The sequence below is a fragment of the Nothobranchius furzeri genome, chromosome 16 (assembly GCF_043380555.1).
Source record: "Nothobranchius furzeri strain GRZ-AD chromosome 16, NfurGRZ-RIMD1, whole genome shotgun sequence".
In the NCBI taxonomy this organism is placed as follows: Eukaryota; Metazoa; Chordata; class Actinopteri; order Cyprinodontiformes; family Nothobranchiidae; genus Nothobranchius; species Nothobranchius furzeri.
The window spans coordinates 25,953,381-25,980,910 of NC_091756.1; the positions used below are offsets into that span (position 1 = coordinate 25,953,381).

At 43.1% G+C, this 27,530-nt stretch overlaps 1 protein-coding gene across 1 annotated transcript in view; it reads left to right on the forward strand.

Moving 5' to 3' along the window:
* Positions 1-5,047: 5,047 nt before the first annotated feature.
* LOC107388255 (ras-related protein Rab-26) overlaps positions 5,048-27,530 on the forward strand; it is a 168,803-nt gene continuing 146,320 nt past the window's right edge. The window contains exons 1-2 of the mRNA XM_015963702.3: positions 5,048-5,392; positions 7,830-7,940. Of these exons, the coding sequence (XP_015819188.1) occupies positions 5,216-5,392; positions 7,830-7,940 (288 nt within the window). The 5' untranslated portion in view covers positions 5,048-5,215. The remainder of the gene's footprint in view (positions 5,393-7,829; positions 7,941-27,530) is intronic.

The following is a 27,530-nucleotide window of genomic DNA, read 5'->3' on the forward strand; positions in this document are numbered from 1 at the left end:
CTTATAAAGCTCTTAATAATCAAGCTCCATCATACATCAGTGATCAGATTGTTCCACACATTCCTAACCGAGCACTTCGCTCTCAGACTGCAGGTTTACTGGTGGTTCCCAGAATATCTAAAAATAGGATGGGAAGCACATCTTTTAGTTATCAGGCTCCTGTCCTGTGGAAGCAGCTCCCAGCTTTAGTCCGTGAGGCAGACACCTTGTCTACCTTTAAGACTAGGCTTAAAACATTTTTACTTGACAGGGCCTATGGTTAAAATCTGATGTTAGCTTAGATCTGGACAAGTGGGGGAGTAGAGGGAGGTGGAGTGTACAGTCGGTAAAGAAGGCTTTCCTTTGCCCTGCCTCCAACAAGCCTCCATCTAAAAAGGTTAGGTTATCCAGAGTTATCTCTGTAGTTATGCTGCTATAGGCTTATACTGCTGGATAATACACTGACCACTTTCCACACTGGACTATTTTCTTCTACAATCTGCTCTTTAACTGTATTATTTTCTGCTATTTCAGCTGTTAACTTTATTTTTTCTCTAAGTGTTTTTCTCCCCAGAAGAAGCTACAATGGTGTTCTGCTGAGCTGTGGTGGCCTCATGGAGGGGGCCTTTGTCTAGCACACTTCTGCTAACCTCTTAAACATTCTCCCTCTCCTGATAATAACATTTTACTTTCTTTGACATCGAATGTGCTACTACTAGTTTACCCGTTTACTTATAGATTCACTAGGATAAATACAATAAAGTTTATCTCTCACCAAATAGAATATTTACTAAGAAATCACAATGTAACCATAGAAACACTACTTGGTGTGTGTGTGTGTGTGTGTGTGTGTGTGTGTGTGTGTGTGTGTGTGTGTGTGTGTGTGTGTGTGTGTGTGTGTGTGTGTGTGCGCGCTCTGTCTTCTCCATCCCCAGTGAGTCGTGATGGATGGCTGCTTATACTGAGCCAGGATCCTCTGGAGGTTTCTTCCTGTTAAAAGGGAGTTTTCCTCTCTACTGTCGCTAAATGCTTGCTTAGTATGAGGATTGCTGTAAAGTCACTGACACTAGTCAGTGACTTGATGCAATTTGCTGGGTTCCTTATACAGGAAACATTTTTTCTGATTGGCTTAATGAACTGACCTGAATTGGAATGTTTACTATGTGAAGTGCCTTGAGATGACTTTAGTCGTGACTTGGCACTATATTAATAAACTTGAATTGAATTGAATTAAAAGTGGCCAAAATGAGTTCTCTGAAGGGTGGCTGGGGTCTCCCTTAAGCCCGGATAACGCGATTTTCAGCCGTCGCACAGGATTGTTCATGTCACACTGTGAGAAGTCCAGAAAGGTGTCATACTGCATGACGCAAGATTTCTGTGAGTCAGACTGTACGGCGTCTCGCTCCAACAGGACATGCTGCGTCATGACCGCACCTCCCCGAAAGCACACTAAGAAGACCGGTAACCACAAGAAAGCTAAAGAGAAAATAAAGCGCTGTCATTAACACTTCTTTTTAGTGTCAGCTCAGTCATCCGGAAGAGGCTCTGAGTAGATCCTCTGCTCCTCCACACCGAGAGGTGCCAGTTGAGGTGGCTCAGGAATCTAGTTAGGATGCCTTCTAGACGCCTCCTTGGTGAGGTTTTCCAGGCACGTCGAACCGGAAGAAGACCTTTTGAAAGACCCAGGACACACGGGAGGGACTATGTTTCTCGGCTGGCCAAGGAACACTTTAGGATTACCCTGAAGGAGCTATCCCAAGTGGGTAAGAAGGAAGAGGGAAATCTGGGCCTCCCTGCTAGGGCTGCTTCCCCCATGACCCAAATCCAGATAAGCAGCCAAAAATGGATGGATGGATGGAAACATTATCTGTGTCACCACTGTAGGAGTTTCAGGAAATTTCTGGCAGGGGGCAAAATACTAGGAGGTGACGATGTCTCTGTCCCTTCAGCAGCAGTGTCTCCGCACAAAATTTTTCTTTTCAGGACTTTGCTCAGATGTGAGCATATTGCAACAGATTTGGCAGTGAGTGACATCACAGTGACATCACAGGAAAAACCCCAACAGGGAGGCAGCCTAACTAGATGCCTCCCTAGTGGGGTTTTTCTGGGCATGTCCAACTGGAAGAAGACAAAGCAGGGCTATTTAATCCCGAGCCTCGAGGGCAGGTATCCAGCACGTTTTGGTTATCACTTAGCCAGATGAGCTGCTGCACAGGTGACGCAACCACTGAATCATGTGTGTTGGACCAGAGATACCACTAAAATGTGCTGAATACCGGCTGTCGAGGCCCGGAATTGAATAGCCCTCACCTAAAGTAAGTCCCAAGACACCTGGAGGGACTATGTCTCTCAGCTGGCCAGCGATCGCCGTCAAGCTCCACACTAGTTTCACTCTAAAGGGACACTTTGGGACAACTCCTTCACATTCCAACAATTTTTATTATGTCAGTTCAGTGAACATTAGGTTGATAACCTTCAAAGAACAGAGACAAGTGTTAGATGTCACATAATTTATATAAAATACAATAAACAAAGAACTTTCTAAACTAAATCTTCCCACACTAACAGTGTAAATGATTAAATTAAAAGCATCTTCTTCTTCCTTTTAGAAAAGTTTATTGCAGTCAGCATGTAGAGTTTGTCCTCATCTACTTGATAGCCGATGCCCAGAGCTTTGTTGATTCCCTCTTTCACCTGGTTTGGAAGAATTAAGGTTTTCCTTTGATCCTGGTTTGGTACATCTGCTTCGGTTCCTTTCCTCCTTTGTATAAGCCAGGGTTACCAACCATTGGCGTCTTTAGAGTCAACTCATTGTTAGAGCTTGCTGTGCTGTTCCCGTTTGACTGAGGACTGACAGCCACCACCCTGCATAGGTGTTTTTTATCACCAATCAGTCGCCATTTTGTTGGTGCATTCTGGGAGATGTAGTTCTCTGTGGTGGTGGACCAGTTAGACCACCATTTACTCAACTTTAACCCAACAATCGCCTTAGAATTCCCCCGGAGAAGCCGGCAATACCTCTGCACCCAAAGGCTCTTCTATGTTTTTGTATTGGAGGGGGATCTAGCGCACATGCGCCAGATACAGCGTAAGTATATGGTAAAGATTAATGTGCCCAAAAGGAACTCTTTTCTTCTGGCTCTTGGAGAGTACAGACACTTTTTTCTCCTCTCCCTCCCTCCTCATCCCAAGGCTCTTTGTCCTGTCTGTGCATGGCGCTTTCTGCATTTTTTCTGGAAACTGGAAATGATTAAAAATGAATCTGGCCAGTTGGTCTCTCAACGTGATTGACAAAAATTTTTCAACAGTGAGAACGGGAGAAGGGGCTCCCGGATGAGCCTTTGGGACAGAGCCAGCTGGGTATATCATGGACTCCTGGAAACAGTGGAACCTGAAATGCTGTGGAGGATTCTGAAGATGTTTGGATATTCGTGGTTTTGGTGTTGGGATTCCTGCTGTTTGGCCTGAGCGGTTACCTGGCTTACCGGAAAATTAACGAGCTTTCGAGGAATATTGGCTCAATCCCGGAGCTCAGGGATGGAATGCATCGTGCTGTGAACGCACAAACTCATATAATTGTTGAGATGAGTCGTAAGCTTGGAACTTTGGCTGAGATTCAGGCTCTGGCACAAAAGGTGGATTCCATCAAGGAGTGAGTTGACGGATTAGCACGGATTGGGATAGATTAATTATGCCATTATTGGCTCTAGAGGGGTTGAAGACCAACAGAACACTAAGGCAGAGAGGAAATTATCCCAAAACAATTCTTATGTACATCTGGTGACCTTGGAGCCTGTGAGGCTGAAGTGAAAACTCCCCTCAGAAGAAATGTGGAATGCTGCTGTCGCTATGGAAACTCTTTCTCCCAATCCCAGCCTGGGCGAGACTGTGACCGGTGAAGGCCGTGGAACCGTATCTAGGAGTCAATGTGCCCTCTAACCCATTATCTCCCTGCCCTGTCCAAACGGAGGTGATGAGCGCTGCTCCGTGCGCCTGCTCGCACCGAAGTGAGGAGTCCCAACCCTACCTGCCCACCTGGAGGACACTTATGTTGTGTACTGTCTGAAGTCTGTGTGCATTTCTGTCTGAGGTGTTTTTTTTGCATAGCAAAGCTGCTCTCCCTGTGGAGGGTAACTCTGAAGTGCCTTTTTTCTCTCCCCCTGACTCTATCCTCATATAAAACCTCTTGATATATTACGGTAGCGCGACTCGGGTTGCGAATGACCACAGTCACCAATTCTTGTCATGTGTCTATGTATGTATGTCTGATCTCAGAATTGTGTGTACTGACACTCTAATTTCCCTCTGGGATTAATAAAGTATTTTTGAATTTGAATTGAATTTGAATTTAAATATATCACAGAACCATTCAGTTGTGGTAAAAGTGTAAAATAAAATGCTGAGTATACACAGCAATTATAGTCTAGTCAGTATAATGTATAGATCTTTTATTTTAATTGTGTGTTTTTTTTATATTTTGTGATTCCTATCTTCTTCCTCCTCTTCCTGTGATACTGGTGGGGTGGCGCCCTAGAGCCCCTTACAGACAAGCTGCCACCAACTGAGAGGACCGGGCCATCGTATCTCCCAGTCAATTTACCCTGAAGTTCTGAAAATAGAAACACGCCTAATGTTCTACTCTGCTCTTTAGAAACTGTGGCTGTTATCTGCATACTATGCTTTGCAATATTACACAATAAACATGGGTCTGTTGGAAAGACAGGGTGACCCCTCTCATGTATTGTGTTTTCCCTCCAATGGCTCATATACAACAGCATCATGACAAAACTCATGGAACTCAGGTTATATTTTGATAAGCCACCCTGAGATTTTGAGCGGCCCCCATTGAAAAACGTCCAAGACACGCCCCTGCTTTGTGATAAGCCCTAATGAATTTAACGTTATTTTTCTAAACTGAGGCCGTTTGTTCTATTCAAAGATAAAATAGTATTTGTACTTTAATTTAAACATGCGTTATAATAAATTGTAGTTATTCTTTATAGCACGTGCTGTGAACATCAGTCCTACAGAGAGGCGGGGAGAGAGAGCTGCTCTCCTCGTAAACAGTCCAGCTCCGACGCTTTACGCACAGCCATGGTTCTGACGCACAGGTGAACTTATCTCGCCTTCACGCGCTCAGATTCTACGAGGAGGAAATTTTGGTTTTAAGGCTATTAAAAGAAGAAACCACCGATAAACTTCCCACTCTCCTCTCTCCACGGCTTGAAGCGGAACCATGTCCAGGAAGAAGGCGGCGAGGGGCAAAGGGAGCTCCAAGAGTCCGAAGGCGTCTCCGAGCAGCGGGAGGACAGCGAAGGGGCTGGCCGCTGCTGCCGCTCCGTCTTCCGGACTGGTTTACCCGAGCAGACAGTCCATCAGCAACAGCGGAGAGTTTTACGACGTCGCCTTCAAGGTGAGCGTGCTACTGGCACGGCGCGCTCGCGCTGCTAAACCTGGCCGTCAGAGAGGAGCAGGTGCGCGTTTCTCAGCAGCAAAGCTGCAATCTGCAGATTTCACCTGGATGTTTTTCTGCTTTTTGTTCATTCAAAGTTAGAAAAGTTAACGGTTATTAAACAATTTCTAAACAATATTTAGAAACTTTTAGAACGTGTAATGTCCTTACCAAATCACCTGTTTCTGCTCCAGAAGAGACAGAGAAAAACAGAAATTAAACAACAAACGTTCAGCGTTAAGCATTTTAAATAATAAAACGAGCTTCTGTGGTTTAAATAATGGAAGAAAAGAAGAGGATATTATTCCTCTTAAGTGGACATAAATATGCGAGCTCCATGGCTGATGCGTCTGGTGCGTTTGTAATGTTTTGCCCTGAGTCCAGTGCTACAGAGGAGATGATGGAGACAGGTTTCTATAATTAATGAGATCAATTAACAGCAGAGCAGAAGCAGTGGCAGGGTTTTGCTGCAGCAGAAGTGAAGCTGTTATTGCACCTGCACATCCCGCAGTGATGCATGGCTATAGGAAAAAACATCAGATTTTTACCTGCGTTAGTCACATTCACAGACTTGTTTAATCTCATCGTTTACAAGTCGTCTCTAGTTTTATTCTCAGCTATACAATCAGCAGCAAATACATTTCAAAGAGATAAAAAGATAACCTAAAGAAAAAATTGGATTTTTCTAACTGATTTCACTTATTAGATAAAAAAAAATCTATAGAAACAATCCTGGTGCTGTCAGGGCCGTCTCTACCAAATTTGGTGCCCCAGGCAAGATTACTCCTTGGTGCATATGTTGTTCTTGAATTTAAATTAAAGGAAAGATGTGTGTTTCGACCACGCCAGTCACGTACGTTGAGATTCATCAGCTTGTAAAAGTTCGTAATTAGCATGACTACAAATCAGACGCATATCACCACAGAATCTCCTCTCCCCTAGCAAAGTTGCTACTTACCACACAGCCAGTTTAATGGTGTTTTTTTCTGCCTGAAAAAAATATGGCTGACGCTGATTCCATCAGCGTTAGTCTGAGGAAGTTTGCAGCCGCAAACGAAACGTAGCGGGAAAACGGGTAAACAAAACTGCTCTGTGTTTTAAAAAAAGAACTACAGCATGGAATTAGAGATACGACACAGCAAGAACACACCTGAGATGTGATGTGTTTCTTCTTGAGATCTTTTAGCTTACTCAACGATGACCGGTTTGACTAAAGTGATTTTAGGTCATAGTCATGGGTGTGACTGGTGGAACTAAATCATTTTATTGGGGGCGTTCTTTCTCCAGGGTCAGGTTGGTTTGGAGACATTTTCTTACTTAACTCATATGAAAGCAGATTTTTGTATTTATCTGATATGTTTTATCAACACAGTAATGAAAGCAAAGCCTCTATCAGACATCCTGTCTTACATTCTTACAGGTTCTAAGGTTTGCATGTCTGAATTCAGATCCTTGTCACGTTTCCAGCAGCAGCAGCAGCCTTAAACCCCCTACAGCCATGAGATGTGTACCAAAAAGCAATCTGCTCAAATGAAGGCACACTGTCATTCATAGGTCGTTCTAACGTTTATGTTCCTTCCACAGAAGGTCTGAAAGAGTCATGGCACTTGTGCAGTGGTTGGCATTCTCCTCAGATCAAATAATGAAGGCTGTCAGGGGTGTATAACAGCATGCTGTTACCCAGTCAATTCAAAGCGTTTCACAAGTGCAGAGCAGAGATGTGAAACATGCAGAAGAGGAATGAGAGCTGGTAAAAATAGATTTTATCAGATTAAGGCTTGTTGACCTCCTAGGGGCAATCTCCTTAAAAAGCTGTATAAAAGTTTTCATGCTGAAACAAGGAGCATCAGTTCCTTCACAGACGTGGTCATGGTTTTATATGGAGAAACTAGCTGGTTGGTTGTTCCAGACATCTTGGCTAACCAAACACAGATGTTCAGAGGATGTTGGTTGGATGAGAATAAGGCTGTGCAAATACTTAAATTAGAATTTCGGCTCCGAATTATCACAAAAATAATGCATGTGACGAAAAGGGTAATTTTAAGCATGCAAAGAGCTCTATAGTGCCATCTGGTGGGGCCCGGCCCCACTGAAATGAATGAGAATGAAATTACACACACACACACACACACACACACACACACACACACATACACACACACACACACACACACACACACACACACACACACACACACACACACACACACACACACACACACACACACACACACACACGTTTGTATTTGAGAACCTTAAGAAAAAGCATGTATGTGATACTTTCCATCAGCCTGTGTTATTGTAGAAAAATGCCCTTTTCTAAACATTTTGCCCCTGAAAAGTTTTTGTACTTCATCTCAGAAAAACCCTCCTGCTCTTTTGTGTTTATCTGTTTCAGGTGATGCTGGTGGGAGATTCAGGTGTGGGAAAGACCTGTATGCTGGTTCGTTTTAAGGATGGAGCCTTTCTAGCTGGGAGCTTCATCTCCACCGTGGGCATTGATTTCAGGGTAGGAACTCTACAGACACAAAGGATTCTTTAGCCTAATTTAAGTGTTTGGTCTTTGTCGTCTTTGGTGCATCTTATAGAATGAATGTCTCGTTGGGTTGTTGGGATGCCAAAACATCTGAGTTCCTGAATTATTTATGAAACGCTCCTGCTGAAGTAGAAAACCTTTAGATTCAGGAAATAATTAGCTATAAAATCTTTGACTTTTTGAGGATTTGATAACCATCAGGCCATTTGTTTTGCTAACTTTTATTTCAAAATTCTCATACCATACCATACTATACTATACCATACTATGTTATACTTTACTATACTATACTATACTATACTATACTATACTATAGTATACTATACTATACTATACTTTACTATACTATACTATACTATAATATACTATACTATACTATGCTATACTATGCTATACTATACTGTGCTATCCTATACTATGCTATACAGGGTTTCCCCAGAAAATGAGTAAAGCCTGGCGGCTTCGGGGGGGGGGGGGGGGGGGGGGGGGCTCCCACACTCCGTCCAGCACCGCTCCTCTGTGAGAGCGGGGGTTGCACACGTTACGCTGCTGTTTCTCACCAGTATCAGCTGATGGAGGGCTCTAGTTTCATTGCGCCGTTCATGTCAGCAGATACGGTAGGGTCGGGGAGGGGGGCGGGGCATGACGCTTAGCCTGGCAGGTGGGCAAGCAAAGCCTGGCGGGCCACCAGACTTATAAAGCGCTGGGGGAAACCCTGCCATACTATGCTATGCTATGCTATATTATGCTATACCATACTATGCCATATTATGCTATGCTATATTATGCTATACCATACTATGCTATACTATACTACGCTATACTGTACTATACAATGCTATACTATACAATGCTATGCTATGCTTTGCTATACTATATTGTACTATGCTATTATATACGATACTATGCTAAGATATGATATGTTATGCTATGATTTACTATACTATATTATACTATATTATTATTCTATACTATGCTACGCTATACTATACTACGGTATACTATACTATGCTATGTTATACCATGCTATGCTATACTATACTATGCTATGCTATACTATGCAACACAATGCCTTGCTTTACAATACAATACTATACTATACAATGCTACGCTACACTATAATATGCTGTGCTATACTATAATATACTGTGCTGTACTATACTACACTATACTATGCAATGCTGCATTGTACTATACTATAATTTGCTATGCTAAACTGTGCTATACAATACTATGCTATACTATACCATACTATGCTACATTATACAATGTTATGTAATACTTTGCTGTACTGTACTTTACTATACTATGCTATTCTATACTATGCTATGCTATTCTATACTATACTGTACTATATTGTACTATGCTGTACTATGCTATACAATAGGGTCGTACAATCTGACTATAAGATCATTAAGAATTATAAAGGAATGATTATCTACCAAAGCTCCTAGATCGTAGAACCATCTGTTTGTGTTCTATCCTCTGTGCCATTATTTCTGGATGTGTCTACGAGCACACATTTTTCTTCAGTGGTGTCACGTTATTTTCTAGTCCTCTTTTGTTGGCTCAACAGATACACCAATGAATCTATCAGAGCAATTTTAAGGCAGCGTGTTGGTTTGTATAGCTGGGGTGTTTGGTAGAGCTGAGGAAAATAAACCTCAGATTCAGGAGGAGCAATGTGGTTTTCGTCCTGGCCGTGAAACACTGGACCAGCTCTATACTCTTAGGGAGATCCTGGAGGGTGCGTGGGAATTTGCCCAACCAGTCTACATGTGTTTGGTGGATTTGGAGAAGCCGTTTGACCGCATCCCTCGGGGGGCCCTGTGGGGGGTACTCCGGGAGTATGGGGTACCAGGCCCTCTGATACGGGCTGTTAGGTCTAGGGTTGTCATGGTAACTGGTATAGCGGTAAACCCCGGTAAAAAAGTTGACAATAAAAACAACCGTCCAGTTTTTAAAAAACTATATTATCTCGGTGGGTTTACCGTGGCCGCGGTTTTGGCGCGGTGACCCTTACCAGCCACCGTCGCTTCAGCTGAAGTTCCCGCGGCGCGCACACGCACTTTTTAATTTGCAACGGCACCAAAACTTTGAAGCTGAAATAATGGCCGAAGGAGGAGACGGCAGCGCCCAGAACATCCATCAGCCCTCAAAGAAGACTAAATCGGAAGTATGGGCATATTTTGGATTTTTGAAAATGCTGAGGGACAGTTAATAGAAGACTGCTATCCCGTTTGCAGAACGTGCAGGAAACAAGTGTCTGCAAAAGGCAGCAACACTTCGAATCTAATGGCACATCTGCGTGACCATCACCCACGTCTCTACAGCCAGTGCAAGGTAAGTTAACATTAGCATTTTAGCTCAAATGCATGACGTGAGGACTTTTGGTTGAGGGAGAATGCAACGAGTCACTATATACTGCAGCCGCAGCGTCCTCTGCCAGCATTTAAACCGTGTCATGGACACCCTGTTTGGATGAAGCATCTTATTTGTTGATGATGAAGAGAAATATACAATTAGTTCCTTGTCATTGATTTGTTTACTTATTCAATGCCATTTATACTTGAACATTTGGATTTGATTACATAGTGTAGTAGTTATTTTAGTAATTTGTTTTAAGTGGCTATTTGTTTTAAATACATATTTTTTTAAGGTTGACTTCAAGTGAAGTGTAGACTGGAGTTTTAGATTTTCATTTTGATAATGAAGAAAACAAGTATATGAGAAAACAAGTGGTGTTTCTTTGATTTGTTTACATATTGTTTATGTTTTGAATGTTTGGATTTGTATAATTTAAACCTGCACTGACTACTGTAACATGTTCCAGAAAAATAAGCTATTTGTTCCTTTACTTGTGAAAAGTTGCACTTTTGCTAAGGCTTTGTGTTATTTTAGGTTTAATAAACACTGTTAAACCTTTTCAGAACTATTTCAGTTTGTGTAGAACAGGACTATCAATGCTTTCTGAACATATGCAACACCGTTTAAAAAATACTGCGATAATACCGAAAACCGTGATAATTTTGGTCACAATAACCGTGAGGTTAAATTTTCATACCGTGACAACCCTAGTTAGGTCCCTGTATGACCAGTGTCAGGGCTTGGTCCGCATTGCCGGCAGTAAGTCGGGCTCGTTCCCAGTGAGAGTTGGACTCCGTCAAGGCTGCCCTTTGTCACCGATTCTGTTCCTAGCCTTTATGGACAGGATTTCTAGGCACAGCAAAGGTGTGGAGGGCATCCGTTTTGGTGGCCTGAGGATCAGGTCTCTGCTTTTTGCAGATGATGTGGTCCTGTTGGCTTCATCAGAATGTGATCTTCAGCTTTCACTGGAGCGGTTCACAGCCAAGTGTGAAGCAGCTGGGATGAGAATCAGCTCCTCTAAATCTGAGACCATGGTCTTGATTCGGAAAAGGGTAGAATGCCATCTCCGGGTCAGGGATGAGGAGTTTATGTATCTCGGGGTCTTGTTCACGAGTGAGGGAAAACTGGAGCGTGAGATCGATAGGCAGATTGGTGCTGCATCTGCAGTGATGTGGGCGTTGTTCCGGTCTGTCGTGGTGAAGAGATAGCTGAGTCAGAAGGCCAAGCTCTCGATTTACCGGTCGATCTGTGTTCCTGCCCTCACCTGTGGTCATGAGCTTTGGGTAGTGACCGAAAGAACAAGATAGTGGATACAAGCGGCCGAAATGAGATTACTCCGAAGAGTGGCTGGGCTCTCACTTAGGGTGAGAATCTCGGTCATTCGGGAGGGGCTCGGAGTAGACCCGCTGCTCCTCCTTATCGAGAGGAGCTTGTTGAGGTGGCTTGGGCATCTGGTCAGGATGCCTCCTGGACGCCTCCCTGGTGAGGTTTTCTGGGCATGTCCAACTGGGAGGAGACCCAAAAGTAGACCCAGGACACGGTGGAGGGACACTGTCTTTCACCTGGCATGGGAACGCCTTGGGATTCCCCCGGAGGAGCTGGCCCAAGTGGTTGGGGAGAGGGAAGTCTGGGCCTCTCGCCTTAGGCTACTGCCCCCGCGACCCGACTCCGGATAATCGGATGAAAATGGATGGATCGATGAATGGATGGATGGATACATGAGATAAATTGCAAATAAATGCTTTAGCAAATCAAATCTACTCAAAAAAGATATTTTCTCGAGTTTCCAAGATGCAAAACAGGACCCTCACGGTTATTTAATAGTGGATTTGAAACCGGAAACAACAGAACGTCTAAGGCTGTGCTGCGGAGCACTTCCGGGTCAAATGCCGGTGGTATATTTGCCTAAAATAGAATAATGTCATCCAGGATAAAACACAATGCCAAGATTCTCAAGGCTTTGTTTCGCATGAGCCGCCGGAAACGTCACGAGTTTTTAAAAGACTGCTTGCCGGATGTTGTGCATGCTCTGTGCGAGATTGCTTTAAACGTGCAGAACGGGAATATCCGGCTCTCTCCTCTCCAGTATAAGAAATTATCTAAAAACAAAGCGCTCCTGTAGAAGTTGGCTGATAACAAAACTGTTTTAAAAAGAAAAAGCTTTTAATCAGTCAAAAAGGCGGATTTCTGCCGATTCTCCTAGCAGCTGTTGCACCTCTACTAGGAGAACTAATCAGCAGTGTTATAAACAAATAGGAAATAATGGCTTCTCAAAAAATGTTCATGGTTACACCTCAACAATTATACCGTCTCACAAAACCCACCATCAGAGACGTAGCAGAGGCAGAGCTTGACACGGATATGAAATTAATTATGTAGGAGACAGGAGTAACGCATATGAGAAAATTAAGAAATACAACACATTGCTACAGTGTGTAACGGTATCAAATGACTGTTTTCCACCAAAAGTCATTTTCCCCCTCTCCTCCAACACAGAACTAGTCTGCATGAGATATGGCCTCAAGCTCTCATGCATTTGCTATAAACTGCTTCTTTCCAGCTCAAGAGAAGAATGAAGAAAGGACTCTCTCCTTTTAATAAATCAAAGAACTCTATTTTAATAAAGCTAATCAAACAAAGTGTTAGTCAATAATAAGATGTGACCAATCTGTGAAATCAAAATATTAATTACTTTATTATATCCTATAGAATTTAATAAGTAATATGACTTTAAATGTTTCCACTAGGACTGATCTCACGTAGCGTTAAGAGACGACACATTGCTTTTACTGATCCAATCAGAATCTGCCAGATCTGATGGAGGCGTGGTTTTGATGGTGCTTGGTAAATCTGTCATCTTTTCATTCGACCATAAACCAAAACATCCGAAGTATAAAACTATACCCACGTCATCTTTAACGCCAGTTCAAAGCGTTCTAGAGAAGTTGACGGAGTGGCCAATCCGTAACTTTCCTCTTCAGCCAAAAGAACCAACGACAAGCTGGATAAAATCTGTTGCTGTTCCAACTGCTGCAACGGTTCCTTTCAAAATAAAAGCTGAACCATCACGACCCAGGTTTGGGTCTCGCTAGATGCCAACAAAACTGTCGTGACCCGGGAGTATCTCAAAGACTGGTCTGGTCGGCAACCACTGCTTTTCCTACCGGCTTCGGTTCCAGAGAAGGTCAAGCTGGACCTCGACATTCCTGATCTAACAGGGACTTCCAACAAGCGTTCGTAGACCGACAGAATGGCGTCAGATGTGTTTATGAATCTCCTAACCAAAGCTTATTGCGAAGACATCACCTTCATTTCCCATCAGAACTAATCGTTTCTTCGGATTTGCTGGTCTTGAGCAACATTCCACACTACACCATTCTCCATCGCATTCACCTTAGTTACACCATACATTTAGTGTTTAAGTTAGTCTAGTTTTAATTTGTTTAATAAATCTTTAAACATTTTAAACTTGACTCTCTCTTCTGTTGTCTCTGAGTGAATACGAAGCTGTTATCTAATCACTGCATTAAAAAGTTCCAATCTTCTGGTTAAAATAACCCAACAGATCCATAAGGTTGATTTCATATTTCCTATGGAATCCTACACCTTATGGCTTATTAAATAACATGTAATTTAAATTCATTACAAGTGTTATCTCGCTCTGGCGAGAGCGAGAGAGATTACAAGAGGATTTACAGATTTTCCATGTTTACGTCAGCGGGGGACATTTTGATGGAAGAGTGGTAGCTATGGTTATTACCTCGTACTAAATCTCGAATCACATCTATGTAGTGATGGGTGTTTTTGGCTGTGAAATATCTCCACATTCTAACTTTTAAGGTCATGTAAAATCTCTCCACAATGCTGGCCTTTACACTGCTAGCTGTGGCAAAGTGCACAATGCTGTGTTTCTTCATGAGGGCTTCAAATTTCTTATTAAGAAATTCTTTACCAGCATCCGTCTGCAGTTTTTTAGGGGTACCACTGTCTTTCAAAACTGAAGCAAAAGCTTCTGTAACATCTTTCCCCAATTTGTTTTTCAGGACTCGTACATAGACTTTCTTTGAAAATACATCTATGACGGTTAATAGGTAATTAAAACCGACGTTTGATTTTGACAAGGCCTGCATGTTGCATAAGTCAGCTTGAAACTACTTTAGTGACCCTGAGACAAAAACCTTATTTCTCGGAAAACAAACTCTTGCTGGTTTGTGGAGTGTGTAAGCATCCTGTTCTGAGAGTAAATTGCGAGCCTTATTTGATAAAACTTTCTCCCCAATCTCTCGTTGTAAACCGGTTCTAAACCTTTTCACACCTAGGTAACTACCCTGATATTTTGGTGAAAAACAAACCGTTTTCATTACCTCCTCCATCTCTGACAGATGCTTGAAAAAAATGATACATATTCATTCTCATTATTTCTTTTTATTTCATAAATTGTACACATGTGACAATAAAGCTAGTCAGATATAAGGAATAAAATCTAATCGTACTGTAAAAAACAGCTGTGCAATCTAGTCAGATATAAGGAATAAAATCTATTCACGCTGTAAAAAACAACTAATCAAATATAAAATCTAATCCTACTGTAAAAAACAGCCGTGAGGCCTAGTCAAATATAATGAAGAAAATCTAATCGCACTGTAAAAAATAACTGTGCAGTCCAGTCAATTCTAAAATCTAATCGCACAGTAACAAACAGCCGTGTGGCCTAGTCAAATATAAGGAATACAGTGTAACGGTTAACTACTAGAAATGTTTATAATAAAAAAAAACAAGTTGCAGAAGAGACAGCATCCCTTCTGTCTGGGGTCCATAGTTCATCAAGGGTTGACTGAGTGTAGAAACCCATCATGCTGATGCACTAGATCGTCTGGGATGACGAAGCTGAAAACACTTCATAACTAGTGATGGGTGGGGGGAGTGGTTTAATGATGCAACCCCCGCTCCTCCTCCTCCTCCTCCTGAGGCGGGGCTTAGAATTCCAGCTTTTTCTCACTGTCAGAATGTCTTTCCAGCAGCGGCTGGTACGAAAAAGTGAAGTGATACGATCTGCCACTTCATCGATTTTCTCACACCAGGCCTCAAAAGGTGCAACCTGTAAAAGGCGGTAAATACCACATTCAGCATGCACATTTTCCAGCACAAAAAAGAGCTCCGATCCTCTCTCCTGGACCGAGGCCTTGAAAATCCACTGCCCATCCGCAACCTCCAGCCCATCCCATGAAGCGCTGAAAGCTATCACGGCGATTCATCCAGCGATTGAAGAGCTTGCAGCCTGTTGCGTTTTACAGCCGGACGAGGTCACTCACCATCATCTTTGTACACCCTGCGTGGAACTGCGAGGTTGAGCACTGCCCAGTCGTTGTAGGAGGGAACCGCTGAATGTGATAAATATGGCTTGAGAGGTTCGTCCTCAGCCCCATCATGGATTAGACACAGCTCCTTAGTGTCATAGCTGAACCGGTACTCAAAACTACCGGTATAGCCGTAAGGTTCCAGCGGCCATATTTGCTCCAAGGGCTCTTTACCGCCAAAAGGAGGAAGCTGAACTCTGCACATGTAGAATGTAGATTTGCGGGGAGCACCACCCCCTGCAGGCAGCTGATGGATTGCCATGGATTTTTCACAGAGCAAGGTCTGTGATAGCGGCGACGGCGTGTCCACGCTCTCCTCTTTCACCTCCTTCTCCTCTCGGGTAGAGGTTGAAGCATCGGTTGTAGATACTTCATCCGTCTCCTCATGCTTCACCATTTTCTTAGAGGTATTTCTTCAGACTTTCACCATTCTGATACATTCTCAGTCTGTCCGCTGAAATAGATCCAAGCTTTTAAAGAGGCAAGCAGGGTTGGAGGAGGGATGTGGGGTATTACGTATGAAAGGGAGGGGCTGTGGGAACTGTGGGGTGAGATATCCCAACACAAAAGAGTTCCATCCATCCATCCATTGTCTGAACCCGCTTTGTCCACGTAGGGTCGCAGGGGGGCTGGTGCTTATCTACAGCGGTCAATGGGCAATCAGTTGGGGTACATCCTGGACAGAGTGCCAGTCCATCGCAGGGTAACACAGAGACACACAAGACAAACAATCATGTACACACTCATACTCACACCTAAGGACAATTTAGACAGACCAGTTAACCTAACAGTCATGTTTTTGGACTGTGGGAGTAAGCCGGAGCACCGGGAGAGAACCCACGCATGCACAGGGAGAACATGCAAACTCCATGCAGAAAGATCCCAGGCTGGGAAGCAAACCCAGGACCTTCTTGCCGCAAGGCAACAGCTCTAATCACTGCACAGTCCACACAAAAGAGTTATAAATCCTAACTTGACGTAAAGTGGTACAGATTGAATACATCAAAGCAGATCATCATATACATCATTTACATCTTGCCAGAAGGAGACTACAATCAATAACTTCATGGGTCATCAATTTATTTTTTGACATATGGGCTGTGTCTCAATTCAGGGTCTGTATCCTTCGAAGGACCCAGCCTACTCGGCCGACGTGGGCTGGGTCCTCCGTCGGCCGGGTAGACCGGATGTTAACGGCTGTGAATTTGGACAGGCCAAGCCTTCATGAATCCCCGCCTCTCCCTCGGCGAACGTTCCGTCACCTAGCAACCGTGGAACCGCTGAGCAGAAGGGAGAAGGAACTTTAAACGATGGAGCTGGAAGTTTTATTTAGATCTTTAATCATTTTCTTGACTGTTGGAGAGCTAATTCGGAGAAAATACTTTCGACAAGCTGAGCCTGAGCAAAGAAGTGATAATAGTTTTTAATACTTTCTAAGGGTCTTAATTTGACCAAAACCGATTTATCACCTTTTAAGACTTTTCAGACCCAGCGGATACCCTGTAATATTAAACAATTCTCATTTGTAAACAAAAATAAAATTCAAGAGTTTAATGCAGAACTGATTTTTATTTCTTTTATATGTACGTGTTTAATCTTTATTAACCTTTTTTTTTCTAGCAAAGTAAAAAGCTGTCAAAGTTCTTCCTTCTCTCCTGTGCCCTCTGCTGCTCTGCCTCCCTCTGCAGCCTCATGTCCTCCCTGATCAGCTCCAGAAGCTGGTCATCGCTGTCACCTTCCCCTGGATGCCCATTTTCTCCAGAATAGTCTTAGCAAACATGTAAGAAAAGAAACAGGAAGAGAAAAGAGGACAACGGGTTATTCCTTTCATGTTTTCGCAGAAAAAAATAAACTGAAACCAGTTTTTAAAATATGAGATGTTATTGTACCTCCATGCCACAGCCGCTGAATACTTTGCTCCAGTGATGATGTGGTCCATCTTCGCCCTAAGCTTAATAAAGTCCCTGGTTTTCTCTTTTGTCCCTAAAATACAAACTCCTATTAAAATCAGGGGGAAAACGTAGCGGGAGAAGTACGACACCGAGCGGCCGAACATACGAGCCGAGACCGCAATACAAGCACTTTTACTGTAACATTTCTAACTAAAATAACGTTCATGTATCACAAAAAGTCCTTAACCTAACAGTTTTCAAGTTTATACTGACATTTATATGCGCAATCCTCTCCGACAGCTCCCGCTTCACTGTCCGCCGTTTTTCTGCCGGCCGGCCCGCAAGGCATCTTGGGAAATGCTACCTATTGAAGGATACACCGGACCCATCCTTCATTCAGGCGAAAAGAAGGCCGTATTCGTCGACCGCATTTGAAGGAGTCTTCGAATTGGGACAGGCCTAGTCGCGGCGCTGTGACGTAACCGGCCGACGAATCCGGCCGACGTAGGATGCAGACCCTGAATTGAGACACAGCCATGGGGTCATTAAATGTCATATCACAAAAGGTCATAAACAATACACCTGTCAAGTTTGACGTAAAGTGGTTTGGGGGAAAGGTCACAAAGGTCAAAGAACAATAGACCTGTCAAAAATTGTGACGAAGGGTGGTTTCTTCATCTCTCTCTTTATCATCCGAAGGCCACTCTCTCTATATGCTTTGTTACCCATTCCAGTGGAAAATAACCAAGAGTGTGGAAAAAGTACTGATTATACTTATATGGTTCACTTTTTTAGATGAAAAATAATGCACCAATGTCTAAATTTTGATTCAGATTGTGACTACTGAGAAGCAATATTGCATATTCATAAAAGACCTGGAACAAGACAGAACATCAACATCAAAGCGTGCAATCCTCCCAGTGCTCCATGAAACTGCCTCTTTTATGAATTTCTCTTTCAACTTTAAAATACTCTGCTATTTCAGACTTGTTTTCTTTGCAATTAGATGTCTCAGCAGGACTATTTTCCATAAATTATACTTTGTTTGAGGAGTGAGTCTGCTCTTATTTGCAGAATCTGTTAATATCTGAACATGTCCGCATGGCATTGAATTATCAAGGACAGCAGCAGGAGCGGGAGCAGAAAATGGGGCTGACTGAGAAGTGTTTTGGCTCTACTAGCTTCAGAAAGTACCAAATCCATTTTCTGAACAGCTTCTAGGTGTTTAAATCCTACTTCTGACCCACAATTTTAACAGATTGATGAAAAATGACAAGAGTAATTGAAAGAGGGATCATGTTTACCATTTTTTTCTTCCCAAGGTAGACCCAAATAAGGCCCCTCATACTGCCATGTTGGTCCCTGTAGCAGGATATTTAGAGTTTGACAGATTTTTTTTGGGGGGGGGAGACTCCCCAAGGAGGCTTTATGAGCCCCGTTTCCCTGTCACCATCAGTCGGGGCAGGTTTTACTGAAGTGTGTTCAGTAGCAAGATGGAAAGTTTCATTTCGTTAGAGCTCACCGGGGCAAGAAGTAGACATGCTGAAAGTAACCCCTTCACAGCCCCAGGACACGGATGAATTGGTGTTTCCAACACAAACAGGAAGAACAAAACTTACTGTACGGAAGAGGGTGGTATTAAAATTATAGATACATCATGCTCTGTCTTAGAGTGTTTCACAAATCCTTTAATCCATTTGCAGTCCATTCTAAAGTCTTTTTTATCAAACTCAAAATGGTTTATTTGCCCTCACCTTCAGAGAGGGTGGCCCAGCCTCGCTGAATGGGATTTTCTGACACTGTTTATTTAATCACTTTCTGTTTAAGGACATTAATTTTCTCTAAATGTGTTGTTTTTATTTGGAGTATCGGGACTTTTTTTTTTCCTTTTCAAAGCCCACACCTCCCCACTCACTGTAACCCGTCTGGCTCTCTGACACTTTAAAGGGCAAGTCACCCCTACCAGGTATTACTCCACTCCTAGTTCATGTTTGAAAAATGCAACAAATGCTGTTGCCTGGCAGACTGAGAGGGCGTAGCCGCTAACAAACACACACAAACAGGCTCACAATGACATCATATGGTACCAGCTAATGTTCTAGGGTACCTCTTAGCCAATAGCGATGGCAGATTTAAATTCAAATGCAGTGCAGAGGTTTTACCTGACAACGGCACAACACTGACAGTTTTAGGCAGAAAATAAAAATTTAAATAAAAATGCACTAAAGTGCAAAACTATTGACTACACGTGTCTGCAGCATGATTAGACACACGTTTATATAGTTTATCAGAAAAAAAGGTTGATTTGGGGGTGACTTGCTCTTTAACAAGGAACTTAGCACCAGTTGTAAAGTAAATATATATGAAATGGACTGAGTGTAGTCTGCAGGATGAAATCATGTTGCACCAAGCATTGGTGCATTGGTGCATTAGCTGCGCTCTCCTTGCCGATGACAATGTCCCAAGAGCGATCCAACATGTTAATTCCATTGACTCTGCTCATGGTCCTGGGTCCACAACTGCTTATTTCTATCGCTTTATTAATCCATCTTTTGTATTTTTATTGTTCTGTGTTGATGATTCATGTGCTGGCCCAGTCCATTATAGGATTTTCCCCTGTGCAGTGGTCTGTTATGGCTGGTTTCTTTATGTCGAGATGTCTTTTTATTAAGACTGAAACTTGGAGCAATGGTAGGACATGTTGTCTGATGAGTCCGGATGGACCCTGTTCCAGAGTGATGGTGCATCAGGGTCAGAAGAGAGGCAGATGAAGTGGTGCACCCACCATGCCTAGTGCCTACTGTACTGCCTGTGGAGGTATTGCTTTGATGAGGGGTCGCTGCAGGTGATCAGGTCTAGGCAGTGCTTGAAGTGGGGAAAAAAATAAGTGCTGATACTCCCTTTTGACATTAGCCTGGCAAGCCATCTACGTATATATGTAGATATAAAGTCTGGCCATGACCCAAATAGAGCTCGATCATGGGGAACTGTCTCTGCACAGGAAGCTGCAGAAGCGTTAGGGTTAGACCGTACCGAGTTCCTGTACGCTGCCCTACCAACATGTACTTTTTGAGACTCCTAAAATCAATCCTGTGTCTTCTGGAGATTTATGGCTCATTTCCAACTGTGTATGGGAAGGATCGGATCGCTAATTTTTCTGTTCCGATTGTAAAACCGGTCCAGACAATCGACTCGGACCGCGCCTGTCACGGGACGTTTTTGGCCCCCTTTTGTTGTGGATCCAGAAATTTCTGGAGTGGTATGGTTAAGGGGGAGCAATAACACAGTTGGTTGACAGAAATTTGTATGTCACTACTTGCAACAAACAAAAGTTTTGGTCATCTTCAGAGCTCCATACATTCCTCACCATCATCAAGAGAGTCCACACTCAGGAGGAGCTAGACGGATCAGTAAGAACGTTTTTTTCCAGCAGATGGCAGCTGAAGGATCTGAGCGGGCATCAGCTGATTAAAGCCCAATATTATAAAATTAAGGACAGAAACAACTAGAGTGGATGTTTTAATTTTTTTTTTTCGGATTGGAAATGGGAGAAATACACGGTGGTGCTACGACGTGCTTGATGCTATCTATAGTCACAGACTGGCAAACCAAGGCAGGCTTACCAAACTCTGGAGACACATGTAGAGCCTGTGGTAAGCATTTAGTTTTTGTCTTTTTCATCATCATCATCATCATCATCATCCTTTATTTATAGAGCACCTTACAGGCATGAGGTATGCCACCAAAGTGCTGCGCAGTAACAAATTAAAACAGATCAAATCAACACAGGCAATTAAAACTAACAGGTAAAGACAGAATAAAATGATCTAAAAGATTAGCAACATCTAACCCACAGAGTTAGAAGCCAGACCATAAGAGTGGGCCTTCAGCCTCATTTTAAAAACCGCTACTGATGAGGAGAGTCTAACAGATAAGGGAAGTACGTTCCACAGCGTCAGTCCTGCCACAGAGAACGCCCTATCCCCTCTTGTCCTCAACCGAGTTCTAGGAGCCACAAGTAGCAACTGGCTTTCTGAGCGGAGACCCTGAGCTGGGACACGTGGCTGCAACAACTCCATCAAATAGACTGGGGCCAACCCATTCAGAGCCTTAAATACCATTAAGAGAAATCAACAGGTAGTCAATGAAGAGCAGCCAGAATTGGTGCCACATGTTCAAAATTTCTCTTGCCTTCCAAATATCTCGCTGCAGCATTCTGAACAAGCTGCAGGCGAGTTACAGTGCCCTGATTCACACAAATTAAGATAGAGTTACAGTAGTCTAAACGTGAGGTTATGAAGGCATGAACCACAGTCTCCAGATCCCCTCTAGATAAAAATACCACAGTACTAACGTGAGCATCAACGCACAATGGATTGTCCAACTTCCCACCAAGATTGACCACTGAGGCACTCGGGTAGGACTTTAAATCACCACAAACCACCTTGGAAGAATCAAAATGAATGATCCAAACAACACTGCCTCTGTTTTACTCTCATTTAGACACGGAAAGTTGTCTGTCATCCATGTTTTGACTTCAGCCAAACAGTTCATAAGTTCACTGATTGGGTGATCTCCAGCACCACCCAGAGGTAGGTATAATAGACAATCATTGGTGTAAAGATGTTACCCAGTGGCAGTATATAAATAAAAAACAGTAGAGGTCCCAGAATCTAACCCTGCGGGACCCCTCAGGGCAGGTGTGAGAAGGCAGAGGAAAATTCACCCATCCTCACACAAACCATCCTGTCCTGGAAATATGATCCTGCAGCTCTGCAGACCATTTATTGCAGCATAAAAATACTGAATAGTTGCACAACTTCTTTATAAAATCGTACATGAAGATTTATTTAACCCCGTCTAGAGCCAAAACTGTGATAGAAACGCTCTTCTGAAATTGCAGATCCATACCAGAACAGACCGGTCCACAACACCTCACTTCGCTCTGTGCCAAACGGATGGATAAGCAGCTTTTGGTCCTGATTGTTGTTGCTGCACCAGAGTGCCAGACATTCCACCACCCTCCTGTAGGCAGACTCGTCCCAGTCCAAGATCAGACCAGTGACAGTGGTGTTATCTGCAAACTTGATCATCTTCACAGACTGGTGGCCGAAGGTGCTGCAGTTGGTGTAGACGGAGAAGAGCAGTGGGGAGATGCCACAATCTTGAGGTGAACCGTTGCTAAATGGTCCAAGTATTCGAGACATCCTTTCCCAGCCTCACATGCTGTCTCCTGTCTGTCTGTCTGTCTGTCTCTGTCTGTCTGTCTGTCTGTGAGTCAGCGATCTACTGGCAGGTGGGGTCAGGCATGATCAGCAGGAAAAGCTTGCCCTAAAGAAGAGCAGGAAACCAGGAAAGGAAACCAGAATCCTAGCATAGGTTCCAGTTAGTGAGCCGATAACAAATTCGTAAAACCATCATTAACTGTCTTTTGATGCACACATGCACACACATGCAAGTTTATTTTTCTATCCATATTAGGACTTTGTATTGACTTTCATTTTTTTAGTAACTGCATTTATGCCTAACCTAAACCCAAACCCAAACCATAACTATAACCAGTGTATTCCCAAACCCAACAGTCACCTCTAAACCTCACCCCTAAGCCTAAAACAGGGGGGTTCATATTAGGACTGAGTTATGGTCCTAATAATGCCAATTTGTTTTCAGAAGATTAGTGAAAATGCCAGCTTTGGCCCTAAGTAGGATTGTTAAACAAGTACACACACACGCGCACACACACACACACACACACACACACACACACACACACACACACACACACACACACACACACACACACACACACACACACACACACACACACACACACACACACACACACACCAGGGGGATAAAATCTGCAATTCTTCCACTGTGGAAACTGATGAATCTCATCAGCAATTCTAAGTGAGGTCTCTAGGGGGGAGAAGGGGCAAAAAAGAGAAAAAAAATGAAAAGCCAGAGCAGCATTTTGACGTATAATATCTGGTGCATCACCTCATTCTGTGAGCTCAAACATAAACAGGCTGGTACAATTCCACTCTTCTCCAAAATTTTTGTTTTCTCCACCCCAACATGGTTCTGACACTTGCTCCTCATTATCTTGAAGGTCAATGCTGCGCTTACCTGACGGTGCTGAGAAGTGCAGCTTTTAAACTCAACTAACCGAATAAATTAAAGGAAGAGAGAGCATTAAAACTCTTCAGTGAGTGATGGGCACAAAGCTTTAAACACTTATTTGCACCTGACCAAAGAGACAGCCCACACCTGGCTTGTTTTATTACCATGTAGCAGTGAGGATTAGCTACATTTATTAAATGATCAGTATGATGTGATGATCCATATGAATTATCAGTCAGATTGGTCTTTGAATATTTGCTCTAATATTACCTTTAGGTTCTTTGACTATTCAGGGAACACACACTTCATATTAATTCAGACAGAATCAAGTATAGTTTTATAAAAAATAATTTATTTCTATTTTCCTAAACTACTGATTATACATGACAAAGTATGAATGAATCGATGGCGTTACAACATAACAGACAATGAATGAACTGATGGAATGTAAGCTAGATGTTTGTAGCAAAACCTTGTTAAGTGTCTGAGAGATCTTGTGATGTCTTGGTTGTAAAATCAGTTTGGTTGTATGGTTTGATGAGCTAGATGTTATTCATAAAACCATCCGATGCCAATTGTGCCGAGTCTACGCACCTTTTGTGTTGAAGATGACTGTGCAATCCAGGGGGTCATAAGATCGGGATGGACACAGCCAGTAGGGTGGACCTCTGGGCAACAGAACTCGTAGTTTAGCTCCGTGCACAACCCGTCTAGTCACCCTCCAGGTGACGGCAGGAAGCTGGTGTATCTATTTTGCCTCTGAGGCTGTTGCGTTGCAGAGTGACTGTGACCTTGATCAAAAAAGAGAATGGTTCCAAATGCTTGCTCACCCGATCGGCCGAACCAGGAGGCAGCGGAAAACCGAGGGATCAAGAAGCAATACCCATTTTTATCAACTTTTGACAAATTTAGACAAATCAGAATTTAACAAGTTTAAAGGCGTTACCAAAATACCTCAGAAGATCCCTCCTCCCCTCAGATACTCAAGAGAGGTCATTTCTTAGTGTGAAGTGAAAATGTTAAACAGATTATGTGAAGCACAAATGATGTAACATCAAAAGACATCTTGTCTGGCCTCCAGATTGGCCTCCAGAGATCCACATTTACCACTGACTCTGTCTGCAACGTTGATGCTTTATCTCCACAAATAACACAAGCCTAAAGAAGTTCTGCTGTGTGGCAGAGTTGCTAACGCTAACGGTTTGCTTTTACTAGTTGAGACAAACTGCTATTTCCTGGATGCTAAACCAACAGCAGCCTTCCCCATTTTGAGCCGTTATGGGAGAGTTAAGGTGACGGCTTCACGTAAAGCAGTCAGGCCTTTCAAATCCTAGAGTTTCACCGTCTGTTTTCTATCAGAAGCTAATGCAGGAGATTGGTGTAGGAGACTGCTTTCATGTTCAGCCTGCATGACAAACTCAGAGTGACCGATTTTAATCAGAAATAAATAAAACAGATTTCTCAGTGAAGACCTCTTTAAGTATTATTATTATCATTATTATTATTGTTGTTTTTATAATAAGCTGGTGTCTAATGCTATTGACTAATTCTGAGCAGCGCTCAATTCAAATTGCATAGGGCTCTACGGAACGGGGTGCAAGCTTAGCAAAAGAAAGTTGGACACATCGCCTACGTCATTGGTTCCCCACTGTGGGTCGCCAAAAACTTAACAGGCTGAAATTGCTCGATATTCTACATGTTCTCTTTAGTGAGGTATAAAGCCCTTGAGCTTCAGAAGGAAACCAGTGGTATTATCACTTTCACTGATAACCCCAGTAAGCTGTTTTTATTCTTCTAATGTAGAAACATTTATCCCGATAACCCATTCACCTAGGAGTGAGCTGAGGGCAGTCCTGACCAACAGGAAGTAGCATCAAGATCACATCTTTTACACATTAATGCAAATACTAATGCAGAACATGCACGGGCATATAAAGTTATCAATGTCTCTGTTCATTTTACAGTAGAAGTGTGTGGGCCTGCTATTCAGTAACAAGATGATGACGCCGACATGTTTTCAAAGATTCTCTTATAAAAGAGCAGCTCTTTGAGTGTTAAGATTGGATGCTCTGCCTGCTAATATTAAATAGATCGTGACACAACGGGCTTGAAGTACACACACATGTTCACACATACACTTGCACGCACACACACACAAACTCGCATGCACACGCACACACAAACTCGCATGCACACGTACACACACACACACGCACGCGAGCACACACACACAAACACACACATACACGTGCGCGCAGACACACACACACACACACACACACACACAATGAGATAGGATAAATACTGAAGATTATTAACCCTTTCAGTGCACTAGCTTGACTAATGATAAACGGTCTGTATTTATATAGCACCTTCTGGGGTTCTACAACCCCCCCCAAGGCGCTTCACAACACAATCAGTCATCCACCCATGCACACACACATTCACACGCTTGTGGTGATGCATTACAGTGTACACCAGGGGTGCCCAATCCTGGTCCTGGAGTGCCGGTATCCAGCAGGTTTTGTGGTTTTTCTGCTCCAACACACTTGACTGGTTAGATCACCTGTGCAGCATCTCATCAGGCTTTGCAGAAGCCTGTTAATCACCTGCTGATTGAAATCAGGTGTGTTGAAGCAGAATTAAAACTAAAACATGCTGGATACCGGCCCTCCAGGACCAGGATTTGGCACCCCTGGTGTGGACAAAGCTGCCCTGGCGTGCGCTGAAAGAAGTGAGGCTGCTGAGCAATGTCGCCACCAGTCATAGGACCACATCATCTTTAAAAAGCAGAAACACAATCCTAAAGGCCGGATCACTATGCGATTTGCGGCCGTCGCACAGGATTGTTCATGTCACACTGTGAGAACTTCAGAAATGTGTCACACTGTACGGTGAAATGTGGTTAAATTATATTTAATATAACTCCAGTTTAACTTAGGCTATTAACAAAAAATAAAGAATGTGTGTATTTTTAAACATAAATTGAAACTGAAGCTCAGAGAGGTAGAGTCTTGCTGCTGCAGCGTCCCAAAGGTCTGTTTTCATTGGTCTATTGTAGACAGTAGTCGTAGGTTTTCAAGTATGCTTGTGGACAGTTTGAGGCTGTCTTTGGTCATGAGATGGCTCAGAAAGCTGTCGTAGAGCCGGCCAGACTGGACGACTAAAGATTTGCAAATCACCCTCATGTTCAACATTTTTTTACACAATTATGTGAGGGATTTGGCTAAGACGGTCACAAATTGCACAGTGTGATCCGGGCTTTAGGTCACCAAAATTGATCCTCTCAACACCTTGGCTGCGCCTATAAATCCTATCCATAAAAGTTATGAACAGAATCTTTGATAAAGGGCAGCCTTGGCAAAGCCCAACTCTCACTGGAAATGAGCCTGACTTACTACCAGCAATGCGGACCAAGCTCTGACACCGGTCATACAGGGACCTAGTTTTCGGCGGTATATCGGTTCATACCAAAAACCGGTGTTCATTTTGGTTGTGATATGAATTTTTCACATACCGCTATACCAGTGAATGGCCTAAACAACGTACAGAACGTTTGTAGTAGGAAAGTGTTTCAGCGGGGACTCATTTCACTGCTACACACAAACACCACAGCATGGTGAAACCAAGAATGGCGGCTGGCGGGAGCTGTCACGGCGACATCGAAACTTCGAACACAGAAGAACTTATTCCAAAAAGAGGAGCCACATCTGTTGTTTGGAGGTTTTTTGGGTTTAAACGTTCGGACGTGGAGCAAACAACTATTATATGCAAATGCGGTTGAGCAACGGCGGTAGCCGGCGGGGGTAATACCAGCAACCTGC